The 14,640-nt window shown below is 47.3% G+C and overlaps 1 protein-coding gene across 19 annotated transcripts in view; it reads right to left on the bottom strand.

The window, feature by feature from the left end:
• The window catches only part of LOC135487134 (uncharacterized), a 155,322-nt gene that overhangs the window by 78,575 nt on the left and 62,107 nt on the right, over positions 1-14,640 (bottom strand). For all 19 annotated transcript variants that reach the window (XM_064770550.1, XM_064770533.1, XM_064770552.1 and 16 more), the window contains one exon: positions 46-14,472. In XM_064770550.1, the coding sequence (XP_064626620.1) occupies positions 46-14,472 (14,427 nt within the window). The remainder of the gene's footprint in view (positions 1-45; positions 14,473-14,640) is intronic.

The raw sequence follows: 14,640 nt of genomic DNA, 5'->3' as shown, positions 1-14,640 counted from the left end.
AAGACTAGAAAGCTGTAATGAATTAGCAGAAATTAATTGACTTACCTTCTCAGCCAGTTGACTAGGTTGACTTAGTTCTGGAATGGACTCCTCTCTCTGGGCTTCCACTTTGATGATCCCTTCCTCGACAGCTCTTTGGATGGGTATCTTGTGACCAGCAGCATCCGCAACCATTCCACTTGGACTGATGTGGTAGCCAGGCTCTGTTTTGTAAACAGTAGCTTCCTGTGTTGTAACCCCTGGAAGATCTGACGGACGACGCGCTCGTAGGTATCCCTTCGCCAATGCTTCATCTTGAGACATTTTCTGACCAGTGACTGGATGTACATATTCACCAGTTTCTTCGTTTAGTAGTCCGCGAGCAATGGCTTCATCAACTGACATGGGTCTGCTCAGATCGGCAAGTTGTAGTTTCCCTGACCTAACAGCTTCATCCAAGGTCATCCGATCCCCTGTCTTTGGATCGACAAACTCCTTTGTCTTGATGTCATACAACCCATCCTTCAGGGCAACACTGAACTGTATGCCTTCCTCTTCACCCATGGGCTTCAGCAGGCCTTTCAGGATAGCAGTATCGATGCCCATGCTCTCACCAGTTACAGGATTTGTGAAGTCACTGGTATCTGGATTAATCAAGCCACGCACAGCAGCTTCCTCAACACTCATACCTTTGCCGTTCTCCGTGAGTTTTACCTTGCCACGTCTGATAGCATCTTCAAGACTCATTTTCTTTTTCGTTTTTGGATCGGTGAAAGTGTCGGTTTCAGCATCGTACAACCCTCGCTCTACAGCTTCGTCAAATGGAATGCCATCTTTGGACGATACCTTGAGGTAGCCTTCCATGAGAGCCTCGCTGACTAACATCTCCTCCCCAGTGTGTGGATTGATAAAGACGCGACCGCCCTTATCAAATAACCCCCTGGCTTCGGCTTCCTCCATGCTCATTGTGTGACCCGGTTCAGTGAGGCGTAGCTTGCCCTGCAAGACAGCTTCCACAAGAGGCATGACTTGTCCAGTGACTGGATCCTTAAACTGATGGTTCTTCAGGTCAACTAAGCCCTTAGTCAAAGCTTCTTCAAAGGTAAGACTGTTCTCATCTGGCTTTGGTTTCAGCAAGCCTCTCATCACAGCATCTTCCAAGGTCATGGAATCATTTGTTACTGGATCTGTGTACTGATTCTTGCTCAAGTCTAGCAAGCCACGGGCAATGGCTTCTTCTGGGTTCATAGCAAGACCAGGTTGGGTTAGTGTCACTTTACCAAGTTTCACAGCATCTTCCAACTTCATTCTCTTCTTGGTTTTCGGGTCAATAAATTCACCAGTTGCAGCATCAATTAGGCCATTTTCTAGAGCAGTTTCGAATGTAAGACTTGACTTGTCCGGCTTTGCTCCCAAGTATCCTCTCATGAGCGCTTCATCAAGTGACATGACTTCCTCAGTATCTGGATGAGTGAACTGTTCAGTTTCTGTGTCAATCAATCCTCTTGCTTGGGCTTCCTCAACCATCATGGCTTTTCCACTGTCAGTCAGCTTGACCAGTCCCATCTCGGCCGCCTCGGACAAGTTCATTTGTTCACCAGTTTTAGGATCGGTGAAGACACCGAATACAGGATCCAACATGCCCTTGGCAACAGCTTCTTCTATCGTCATGGGCTGCTCTTGTGCAACTGGTTTCAGCAAGCCACGCTTCTCAGCTTCAGCTATTGTCATCTTGTCACTGGTCTGCGGATCGACAAATGCATTATTTCTTTCATCCAAGAGACCAAGGACTTGAGCCTCCTCGTGAGACAATACCTGACCTTGGTCTGAGAGTTTGAGCTTACCAGATGCAAGTGCTTCCTTAATTGGAATTCGCCTGCCAGTGGTTGGATCTGCGAATGTTTTGTTATCTGCATCGATGAGATCCCTGTTAAGGGCTACATTGAATGAGATTGAACCCTCCTGTTCACTTGGCTGTAGAAGCCCACACTGGATTGCTTTGTCTACTGGCATTGACTGACCAGTTCTTGGGTCCACGAAGGTTTGGGAACCTTCATCTAGGTAACCTAATCTCCTTGCCTCAGTGATGGTCATGGGGCGAGGCTTTGCAATGCGTTCTTCCTGGAGTAGACCTCGTTCAATGGCTTCAGCAACTGACATCTTTTCTCCGGTAATGGGGTGTGTGAATTCATTGGTAGGAGAGTCAACCAGGCCTCGTGCCATAGCTTCAGTAATGGTAATGGGTTTGTCAGCATCGGATAGGATCAGTTTCCCAGCTTTCACTGCTTCCTCCACCGTCATTCGGTCTCCAGTAGCTGGGTCAACAAATTCATTGGTGGCTGGATCGTACAAGCCCCTGTGCAGTGCTTGGCTAAATGTCATGGCTTGTTCGGCGGGTTTTGGTTTCAAGTGTCCCTTCAGGATTGCCTCGTCTATGTCCATAGATTCACCAGTGACTGGGTTGGTGAACTTGCCAGTTTTCGGATCAATGAACCCTCGGACCTGAGCTTCCTCTGTTCCCATTGCCTTGTCAATATCAGTCAGAGCAATGGTTCCAGCTTTGATTGCATCGTTCAAGCTCATTGTCTGTCCAGTGCTTGGGTCCATGACAGCACCTGTCTTCGGATCATAGAGACCTTTTTCTATCGCCTCTTGAAGTGTCATGGCATTTTCATCCAAAGCTTTCAGATGTCCTCTCATCAGAGCCTCTTCCAGTAGCATCTCTTTTCCAGTAACAGGATCAAAGAACACTTTGCCTGACTTATCAAGAAGCCCTCTTGCTTGCGCTTCTTCCACACACATACCCTCTCCTTTCTCAGACAAGACAACTTTACCACTCAGGATTGCTTCCTCAATGGACACAGGCTTGCCGGTTGCCTTGTCAAAGAACTGACCCTTCTCCATATCAACGAGACCTCGCTCCAATGCTTCCTCAAAGTCCATGCCTTTCTTTGCAGGCTTAGGTCTGAGGAACCCTCTCATGACTGCTTCATTTAATGGCATGGATTGGTTTGTCACAGGATCTGTGAAGATATTAGCATTAGGGTCCAGCAGACCCCTGGCAACTGCTTCCTCGGGGGCCATAGCCAGCCCAGGCTGAGTGAGTCTAAGCTTTCCTGCCTTGACTGCCTCTTCAATAGGCATTACTTCACCAGTGACAGGATCTTTGAATGTATCTTGCTGGATATCCACTAAACCTTTCGCCAGTGCACTCTCAAAGGTCAGACTCCTCTTCTCTGGAGTGACCTCTAAGTGACCTTTCATGATGGCATCATCAATTGACATCTTCTGCTTGGTGTCGGGATGTACAAATGTACCCTTGGTGAGATCCAGGAGACCTCTGGCCTGAGCTTCCTCTGCAGATAACGGCTTTCCTGACTCTGCAGCTTGGAGTTTTCCCTGTCTGATAGCTTCCTCAATAGGCATAGTCTTCTTGGTTTTTGGATCCCGGTACAGCCCTTGCTTGGCATCGATCAAGCCCATTGACAGAGCCTCTTCAAATGTGAATCCTTTGACATCTTTGGGTTTCAGGAGGCCAGCTTTCTCGGCATCTTCAATTTTCATCTTCTTGCCAGTTTTTGGGTTGACAAAAGTGTCTTTTGTTTCATCAAGGAGACCAAGAACCGAAGCTTCAGCTCTTGACAGAGGCTGACCAGGTTCAGTAAGCTTCAGTTTGCCCATGTTGACAGCATCTTGCAATGGCATCACGTGGCCATTGATAGGGTCTGTATAGGTCTTCTTGTCAACATCAATCAACCCTCGTTTCAGAGCAGCATTGAAGCTCATAGCACCATCTGATGGTGGCTGCAGCAATCCGCGCTGGACAGCCTCTCCAATACTCATGGTCTCGCCTGTTTGTGGATTTACAAATTCTCCTTTTGCTGAATTGACCCATCCCTCTGCAATTGCCTGGGAAACTGTCATTGGCCCGCTTGGACGACCAGTATCCATTTCCTCGTCAGTTGACTCACCAATGTCAAGGACGTAATGATCAACAGGTTGATCCATCATCCCCGGCAAGTGCTTGAGTTTTTTTGCTTTGACTTTCCCAGCGGTTATGGCTTCTTCGATCCCCATCTGTTCTCCAGTCACAGCATCGATGTACTTCCCAGCTCTAAGATCTATCAGGCCTTTCTTTATTGCATCCCTGATGGGCAGCTTCTCCCCAGTGGACGAATCAACGACCGACTTGACATCATAGCCAGTGATATCTTGCGTAGCACATTCTACAGTCACCTTTCCATCTTCTGACAGTGCAACCAAAGTTGCATTCAGCAAGCCCTTATCGATGGCTTCTTGGATGGTGATCTCCTTGCCATTTGATGGGTCCACAAATGTCCCCTGATCAAGATTAAAGCACTCGGCCAAGGCAGCAATAGGGACCTCTTCACCAGTTCTTAGATCGTTGACTGAATGGATAATCAGGCTCTTCTCTCCAGGAGCTAGGTCAAGATCACGCATGCTTGGTAACCCAGTCCTGTCAATGAGTCCTCTGTCCGCTGCTTCCGACAACGATATAGCTTGGCCAGTTTTCGGGTCAATGTACTCCCCTTTCTTGAGGTCGATGATACCTCTTGCAATGGCTTCAGCAGCACTCAACGGTTCACCAGTATGTGGATCAGTAACTTTCTGGATCTCTTTCACTGTTTTGATAGGTGTGCCCGACTTGTCAATGAAACCTTGGTTGACTGCATCTTGGATTGGCATAGCCTGCCCAGTGCTGGGATCAACATACAGGCCTCTTTCAACATCAATGATGCCCCTGGCAATGGCTTCATCAGTACTGATGGTCTCCCCTGTTCTTGGGTCCTTGACTGCTTTGATTTCTGACAGTGTTCTGATTGGTGCGTCGACCTTCTTTACAAGGCCTCGTGTGACCGCCTCCTTCAAGGGAATGGACTTCCCAGTTGTAGGATCAGTGTAAGTGCCCTTCTTGAAGTCAACGATACCCCTAGCGACTGCCTCTTCAGGAGTAATGACTTCTCCTGTCCTTGGGTCTGTGACCTCTTTCAAGTCTCTGGTGTCTCTCACTGGTTCGTCAGCTTTCTCCAACAATCCCCTCTCTACAGCTTCCTCGATCGATATAGCTTGTCCCGATTGTGGGTCAATGTATTTGCCAGCATCCAAATCAATGATACCTTTCTCTATGGCTTCAGCTGGGCTTATGTACTCCCCAGTCATGGGATCTTTGACCTGTTTGATGTCCATGGCCGACTTAATTGGTGCCTTTTCTTCCTCCACCAATCCCTTAGCAATGGCTTCATCTAATGAAATTGATCGACCTGAAATGGGATCAATGTATCTTCCTTTCTTAATATCAATAAGTCCTTTTGCAACAGCTTGAGCAGGTGTTAAAAGTTGCCCAGTTTTGGGATCGCGGATGTTTTTGAGATCAGCCAGTGTTCTTTTGGGTTTATCTGCTTTGTCCACCAGACCTCTTCTCACAGCTTCTTGCAGAGAAATTGGGTGGCGAGTAACTGGATCTATGTATTTTCCCTTCTTCAGGTCAATAAGGCCTCTTGCTGCGGCCTCTTGAGGAGTTAGAACCTCACCAGTTCTCAAATCTCTGACAGATTTTATGTCTTCTGGGCTCTTGATACCTGAGTCCAGTTCATGGACTAGACCTCTATTTACTGCTTCTTGGATTGAGATGCCCTCACCAGTGACAGGATCAACATACTTCCCACTGCCGACATCCAGTATTCCACGTTTGATGGCTTCAGCGGTGCTAAGGGATTCTCCTGTCCTTGGATCAGTGACCCCAGCAATGTCAACAGCCGACCATACTGGGACTTCAGTTTTGTCAACAAGGCCTTTCTCGACAGCATCCTCAATGCTCATGGCCTTTCCTGTTATTGGGTCAATGTATTTTCCCGTTTCAAGGTTCAAGATTCCCCTGGAAACTGCTTCAGCTGGAGTGAGTGCCTCATAGGTTCTTGGATCCTTAACGGTTCTGATGTCAGCAATAGTTCTCAGTGGTGCCTCAACTCTCTCAATCAAACCCTTGCTAATGGCATCCTGCATGGAGACGGCCTTTCCTGAGTTGGGGTCAACATATTTACCAGTAGCAAAATCGATGATACCACGGGCGACAGCTTCAGTTGGACTTAACACCTCACCAGTGAGCGGATCAATGACATGTTTGATATCTGTAATGCTTTTCACCGGTTCATCAATCTTTTCAATGAAGCCTCTCTGCACAGCCTCTTCAATTGGCATGGACTTGCCAGTGGACGGATCAATATAGCTGCCTTTCTCAAAGTCGAGAATGCCTTGTGCTACCGCCTCAGCAGCTGTGAGAGACTTTCCTGTCCGTGGATCCTTTACATCTTTGATGTCCATGGCAGTGGTGAGGGGCATCTTAGCCTTGTCCACAAGTCCTTTACTGACAGCCTCTTGGAGCGACATTGACTGGCCAGTCGTGGGGTCAATATATCTTCCAGTGTCCTTATCAATGATTCCCTTGGCAATAGCTTCTGCTGCAGTGAGTTTCTCGCCAGTGCGGGGATCTTTCACGTGTATGATTTCAGCTACACCTGGGACAGGGATGTGGGCTTTATCGATGTAGCCTTTGTCTGCTGCCTCTTGTAGAGAGATGGACTTCCCAGATGATGGATCAATGTATTTACCCTTGTCAAGGTCAATAATACCCTTAGCGATAGCTTCAGCTGAACTTAATGTCTCACCCGTACGTGGATCCTTGACAGACTCAATATCTAGAGCAGATTTGATTGGTGCCTCTGCTTTGGCAATGTAATTTCGATCAATGGCTTCTTCAATCGTCATAGACTGACCGCTGACTGGATTGACATATTTTCCCTTCTCCAAGTCAATGATACCTTTTGCAATGGCTTCAGCGGGACTGAGTGACTGCCCAGTTCTTGGGTCGACAATCTCTCGGAGATCAGCAGCACTTAGTTTTTCACCTTCCTTGACGGGCACTGGAGTTACTCTCAATGCCTTGGTGTCCAAGACATCACCTTCTGGAGTTATGATGATCGGTTCTTTTGCATCAGGTGATCCAGCTTCCAAAGACACCAGGCCCTTCTTCACAGCATCTGACAAAGACATTGTAGCACCAGTTTGAGGGTTAATGTACAAACCATGTTTTCCATCGATGGTGCCACCCAGAACAGCAGATTTAGCCTTGATAATCCCTTTCTCCAGAGCTTCAGCAAGGGACACAGCTTCCCCAGTCTTAGGATCCGTGCAAGTCAGGTTGCCCAGGTCAACAACAGCAGGAGCACCAGAACTTACAGGTTCAAACCTTACTAATCCTTGCTTCGCAGCCTCTTCCATTGTCATTTCTTCTTTCGTCAAAGGATTAACGTACATCTTGGCATCTTTGTCAATGATATTCAACTTGATGGCTTCATCAATGGAAATCTCCTGTCCAGTTCTTGGGTCCATGATGCCAGTCAACTTTTCCTCCTGAGGGACGCCAAAGAGAACTTTAGAACCTGCTTCGACGACAAGGTTACCTTCAGCATCTTTCACATACTCCTCAACAGACGACCTTCGTTCAAGGACGCGGCCTTTGATTAAGCCGTTCTCCACAGCAATATCAACGGGCATTGTCTCGCCAGTATCCGGGTTTACATACAGGCCGCGTGAGATGTTGATGATACCTTGTTTGACTGCATCATTCAGAGATAACGAGGAACCGTTCCTTGGATCAACAACAGCGTCGACATGGAATTTGACGTTCTCCTTTTCGACGACAATTTTCTTGACATTTGGTTCTGTGTTCACAGCCTCGACGATGTAACCTCTACTGATTGCCTCCTTCATTGTAAGTCTGCGGCCCGTAACTGGTTCAAGACACCCACCAGTCGGATCAACCAATCCCTTCTTGATGGCTTCACTGAGTGATACCTTGGACTTTGTCCTCGGCTCGATGAAGTTGGCAGACGTTGGATCAAGAAGACCTTCCCTGATGGCATAGTCAAGTGAAATAGCTTTCTTACGTTTTGGCGCTTTAAACATTCCAGTTTTTGGGTCTAACCATCCACGCTTGATTGCTTCGAATACTGGCATACCCTTGGGTTTGCGTTCTTCTTCAGTTGTATAAGTGTGGATTGTTGTCCATTCCATCGTCTCAGGATCGATGACTTTCGCCAAGATACCTTGTTGATATGTGACTGAACTCTCTGGTGCAACTGCTAGAGCTGGAGAAAGGTTAGTCGGTACCTTCCTATCCTTTGGTTTCACACGTCTGATTCGCTTCTGGCCAGTCTGTGTTGCCTCCGTAACAGACATAGCTCCTGGGGATGGTGGCCCAACAATTGCTAACAGGCCAAGCTTTGCAGCATACTTTATTGACATCTTCTTGCCAGTTTTCAGATCGATGAATTTACCAGAACTACCGTCAATTTTGCCAGCGCCGATGGCTTCCTGTAATGTCATGAGCTTGCCACTTCCTGTGTCGTACAAAGTGGAAGCGCTGTCAATTAGACCGGCATCTAATGCCTGCTGCAGCTTCATCCTACGACCAGTCTTCTTGTCTGTGAAGATTCCGGACTCTTCGTTGAACAACCCTCTCTGTATGGCATCAGCTAATGTCATTGGTGCAACATCTCCTGGTGAAGCTAGCAGATTCTTCTGTAATGCTTCAGCAACCGACATCTTTTCACCAGTAAAGGGATCCGTGTATGTATTACTTCTTGGATCAACCAATCCCTGGTCAATTGCTTCCTTCAATGTTGGTTTCTGGGCACCATTCTGTGTTGTCTTTGATGCGGATGGAATGCAACCATGAAGTGCTGCTTCTGCAAAGCTTATAGAGCTTCCGGTTGTAGGATCTTTGAATGCTCCACTGTGAGGGTTAAATACCCCTTTTTGGATTGCATCAGCAAGTGTCATGGCTTCTCCAGTCTTGGGATTGAGTATGGTAGAGTTATTGGGGTCAAGGATTCCAAGGTCGATGGCCTCTTCAACAGTCATGTGCTTCCCGGTCGATGGGTCTTTAATCCTGCCAATAGGTGCTAGCACAAGGCCTTGATCCATGAGTTCATTGAGAGTCCATTTATCCTTACTTGGAGGAGCAGCAGGTGGAGTTGATTCGATCAGCTGAGCAATCTGCGAGTCGATCAAACCTCGCCTCAAAGCTTCTTCAGCAGTCAGTTTCTCACCAGTAGACGCATCAGTAATCTCCTTGGTTTGCCAATTGATATCCGCATCCATACTCTGAAGTTGACCACTGATGGCATCCCGCTCCATTTCACTTTGTCTTCGTTGTTTTGGGGGTAGAGGCGGAGCCATTTCCACATCTTCATCTTGTGGTGACCTCAACGCATCAGCAATATCGGCCGATAAGAGACCCTGTTCTACTGCTGCATTAAGTGAGTACCTCCTGCCAGTATCTTTATCAACTATCAACCCACTCTCCTCATCAATGAGGACATTCGATGGCAACTCCGGTGCTGTTTCTCCCATTCTTGTCCAAACTTTGCCTGGTTTCTTGGGCTTATCTTTCTTGCTCTTGACGGCATCATACACAGCCATCCCTGCTAGTACTGGAGCACCAACAACAGCCAGAAGTCCCAACTTGGCAGCATCCTTGATAGTTATCTTCTTTCCAGTTTCTTTGTCGGTATAGGTTCCTTTAGTCTTATCAATTATCCCCTTCTTCTTTGCTTGATCCAAGGAGATGTGCTTTCCAGTCTTAGGGTCATAGACTTGCACCTTGTCATCGATAGTGCCAGCCTGCAGTGCCTCAGTGATGCTGAGCTTGCGACCTGATTCAAGGTCAAGCACGTCGCCGGTTGTCGGATCAAAGGTACTTTGTACCAGTCCAGACTCTAAGGCATCATCAAGAGACAGTAGACTCTGACCAGTTGCACTGTCGCAGACCTGGCCCGTCTTGCCATCAACGACACCAGCAGCTATCGCATCATCCAAGTACATTCTCTTCCCGGTGCTCATGTCCGTGATGGAAATCGACTTGCCATCAACCAAGTTATCCTTAATTGCATCTTCGAGTGTCAGTTTCTGACCAGTTGAAGGGTCAGTGAACTCACCCGTTTTCGCATCTAGTAAGCCACATTTCACAGCATCTTCAAAATTCAATGGCTTCCTTTCGGTCACTTCCGCTATATTGAGGCCCAATGATTTGGCTTTGAATTTGTTCAGGCGGCCTGTTTTGGGGTCGATAAGTTTTCTGTTAATGGCCTCTTCCAGTGGTATTTTCCTGCCCGAGTTAAGATCGTGAAGAGCAGGTGCTTGCATGTCAATCAAACCTTGGCTGATGGCATCTGCTAGTGGTATAGTCTCGCCTGTGTTCGGATCACGGAACGTTCCAGAATCTGTATCAATAAGGCCTAACTTCATGGCATCTTCAAATGAGATCTTGCTTGGAGCCTTTGTTGGTTGGACTTGTATTCTCTTGACGAGCCCTAATGCAGCAGCCTGATCTATAGTCATTGTTTTGCCTGTGATGGGGTTCCTGTAGAGTCCCGCATCCTCGTCAATGATTCCAGCCTTCTTGGCCGTCTCCAAACTGATCATTTTCCCAGTTCTCGGGTCCTTCACTGAAATGATCTTATCCCTACGGACAGGCGTTTTCTTGATTAGACCTTGAGCGTGAGCTTCATCTATGGACATGGTTTTCCCAGTGATAGGATTTCGGTACTGCGTGGCTCGTTCGTCAATTATGCCAGCTTTTTTGGCAGTCTCAAGGCTAACAAACTTCCCAGTTCTAGGGTCTTTGACACCTGTTATCTCCTCCTCGAAAACCTCATCATCAGTTGATGATCTGGGTGACTTAATTTTAGCTTCAACACTAAAGATGCCCTTATCTATGGTCATGCTTGACTTCTTGCCTTGTATGAGGCCTTTGTTAAATGCATCAGACACTGACATCTGTTCTCCGGTTTGTGGACTGGTGTATGTGCCCTGTTCAGGGTCAACTAAACCTCTTGCTATGGCTTCAGGTAAGCTGACCATCTCCATAGTTGTGGGGTCAAGGACACCAGTGATGTCAAATTTCTTTGATTTGGAATGTAATACTGAGCCTTCGATGTCTCCAAAGTCATCTGACGTCCTGAAGGCCTGCATACTGACGTCTGCTGTTACTCGGTCAACATCTGCCTCTGCTTTCACCAGACCCTGGTCGATTGCTTCACTGATTGACATGATGCGCCCAGTGACAGGGTTAGTGTACTGACCGGTTTGTTGGTCCAAGAGTCCTTCCCTTATGGCATCAGATACAGAGATGTCTTGACCTGTCCTAGGGTCAACAACACCTGTCACCGTCATTGAAGTGTCATTTGATGTCACGATGGTGTTCATCGGGATCTCAAGATCACCTGGTCCCCTATCTTTGGTCACTTCGGCATTTACCAAGCCGCGTTTCACCGCATCTGTTATCAGCATCTTCTCGCCAGTGATTGGATGGACATAGACCCCGCGTGATTGGTCAATCAAGCCTTTCTTTACAGCCTCGGCCACAGAAATGTCTTGCTTTAATACAGGATCATAGACACTCTTCACAGACAGTGTCTTGGTTGCTTGAGTGATACCAGGTTTGGCATGTGCTCCAGCAGGGGCCTGGGAAGCAATGACAAGGCCTTTACTAATGGCTTCATCTAAGGGTATCTTAATCTTCTTCCCTGTCTTGTCCTTGGTGACGTAGTGGCCAGTTCTCTGGTCCAGGACTCCATCCTTGATAGCTTGGCTGATGTTGATCTCTTCACCTGTTTTAGGGTCGATGACACCAGTGATGGTAAAAGCTTTGGTCTCTTTGACGCAAGTGGTGTCCGGCCTGCCATCGATGCTTGCATCCACCTCCTCCACCTTTATCAGGCCACGATCGACCCCATCACTTATTGACAGCACTTCTCCCGTTCTTGGATCCCTGCATGTACCTGCGACAGTGTCCACAAGGCCCCTCGCCTCTGCCTCATGGAGTGGGATTTCTCGACCTGATTTTGGGTCATTGAAGGCTGTCACTTCCATTCGTTTGGTTCCTATGACACGAGACTCTTCCGGAATAGCACCAGGCCTAATTGGTGTGATTACTCCCTTTTCTAGTGCTTCTTGTAGCGAAGTCCGGGTAGCTTTTACTGGTGATGTGACCTGGCCTGTAGCGCCTAATAAACCCTTGTCAATCGCATCCTGAAGGTCCATAGGTTCCCCAGTGTTTGGATCAATCACCATGGCAGACTCGGGGTTGATGTGACCGTGTGTGATGGCTTCCTCCAGCGAGATTCGCCTAGCACCAATTTTGACAGGATCTCGGTAGCAGCCAGTCGACTCACTCAGTAATCCCTGTTGTAGGGCATCTTCAAGACTTATGCCACCTTTCTCATCAGGTTTCTTGGTGGGTTTTGTGAGTTTACGGAGTGAGAACTCATCTACACCATTCTCTCCACTGTTCTGCCTTGCAGCCCATTCTGGCTGAAGAAGACCTTGTCGTACTGCACTGTCGATTGGCATACTCTTACCAGTCTTCGGATCTTTGAAAAGGCCTGTTGACAAGTCGACCAATCCAGCTTTCTGGGCTGCGGGGAAAGGCATACCTTCTGTTACTAATTTTGATACTCCCATCTCTGCCCTTGCCTGTTCAAGCACCTGAGCTGTTGGTTTGATTTGAGTTGTAATAGTTGTCGTGGCAATCATGGGGCTGGTCAGCTCCATCAGCATTTCCGCCTTCTCACCTGATATGTAATTAGAAGCGGCTGCTTCCTGTATTGTCATGGCACGTCCAGAATCTGGGTCACTGATACGCCCAGTTTCTGGATCGAGGTATCCTTTGGTGATAGCATCCATCACGGACACAGCATCACCATAGCTATCCCTCAAACCAGAATCGCCAAGCAGTTTCTGACCAAATTTAGCACCAATAAATCCCTTTTTCATCGCTTCGTCAATGGTCATCTTTCGACCAGACTTGTTGTTGAAGTAAACTCCGGTCATGGGATCAATTAGACCTCTCTGAATGGCCTCGGGTAGTGTGAGCTTCTCACCAGAAGTAAGATCAGAAATGCCAGTCTCTCCAAATGACACATCTTTGCTAACCAACTTCAACTGACCATCAGTGACAGCATCATGGAGCGACATCCTTGCACCTGTTTTGGGATCGACAAATTTACCCGTAATGTCAATGAGACCCCTCTGTATAGCTTCAATTAATGAGAGTACCTCACCAGTCTTGGCATCTATGATACACTTGGCATCTGTGTCCAAAATACCTCGACTGATGGCCTCCTGGAGAGTATACTTCTTCCCTGTTTTAGTAGGACGAACTGTCCCATGGACATCCATAATGCCTTCAGTCAGAGCTTCAGGAAGTGAGGTCGGTTTTGATATCAAGTTTTCCCTAAAAGCATCCTCCAAGTCCATTTTCTCTCTTGTCTTTTTGTTAATGTATTCACCAGTGTTTGGGTCAATGACTCCCTTACCTACAGCATCCTCTAAGGAGATCTTCTGTCCTGTTACCGGATGGACAATGTCCTTGGAAGTAGGATCAATCAGTCCTCGCTGCACAGCTTGCTGAAGAGTCAGTTTTTCCTTTGATATGGGGTCGATGAACTTTTTAGTTTTCTTGTCATAAAGTCCTTTGGATATCACATCGCTAAGTGGGAGATATGGCTGTGTGTCCTGAGCGCTGGTGGCCCCGTAGACTGCCTGGCTTTCGGTGGTGGAGGACACAGTGGTGACAGGTGGCGCTAGTTTAGCAGCAGCGGCAGGAGAGATCAGCCCCTTCTGGGCAGCCTCCTCCACTGTGCTTGTCTGTTTTGTGCGTGGATCAGTAATGGTACCTGTGACAGGATTATACAGTCCCTTTTGGATTGTTTCCAAAAGAGTCAAAGACTTTCCGGTTTTGGGATCCTTCAAGCCAATATCCTGGTTTAGTTCCTCCATCAGTTGAGGGTCTATGTAACCCAACTTCACAGCCTCTGCTAAAGGAATGTATCTTCCACTATGAGGATCATGATACTGCTCGTTCTGAATATCTAAGAAACCACTCTGGAGGGCCTGAACGAGGCTCATCTTTTTGCCCGTAGAGGGCTGTATCACAGGAATTGCTTGTACAGATCCTTTAGGTCCCGATGTGGCGTCCTCAGAAGACGTAACGATCGTCTGCAGAGAGCCCTGTCTTGGAATGGTGCGAGATGTGGGGGAATTGGAAGACCGTGCGTCTGCTCGCGAGAACAGCTCGGACGCCGTACTTACAACATTAGCAGAATTTAACAACTGTGAATGATCGGAAGTAGGTACGCCATTTGCCGCATCGACAAAAGTTGTATAACTTTCACTTCGATGTCGATGCGTTCGGCTTTCATATGACGGACTAAGAGTCTTTCCCATTTGTGGTGCCATTGCTTGGGATTGCAAGCTATCCGTGTAATCTATTTCGCTATCAAATACATTACTACCAGATGTATCCATATCAGAGAATACTGCGTCATCATCTCCCAGGAGTCTTGAATCGAGTAGTTGGCGGTACGTGCAGATCTCTGGCACTTCGCCTTCCTGGAGAATTGGTGGAATCTGAAGTTGGAATAATAAAGTATAAACAAACTAGGAGAACAAGTAAACTTGCTGGAAAGAAGATCTCAGTATTAAGAACTTGCAACTACATAAGATCTTTAATTCTAGGCTGTACATGTTTAATGTGTATTTGATGTATGAAAAATTTTTTTGGAATTCTGTCCCATT

Source organism: Lineus longissimus, chromosome 4, assembly GCF_910592395.1.
Source record: "Lineus longissimus chromosome 4, tnLinLong1.2, whole genome shotgun sequence".
Taxonomy (NCBI): domain Eukaryota; kingdom Metazoa; phylum Nemertea; class Pilidiophora; order Heteronemertea; family Lineidae; genus Lineus; species Lineus longissimus.
Note: the sequence above shows the minus strand (reverse complement) of the source record. Positions and strands in the feature narration are given on the sequence as shown.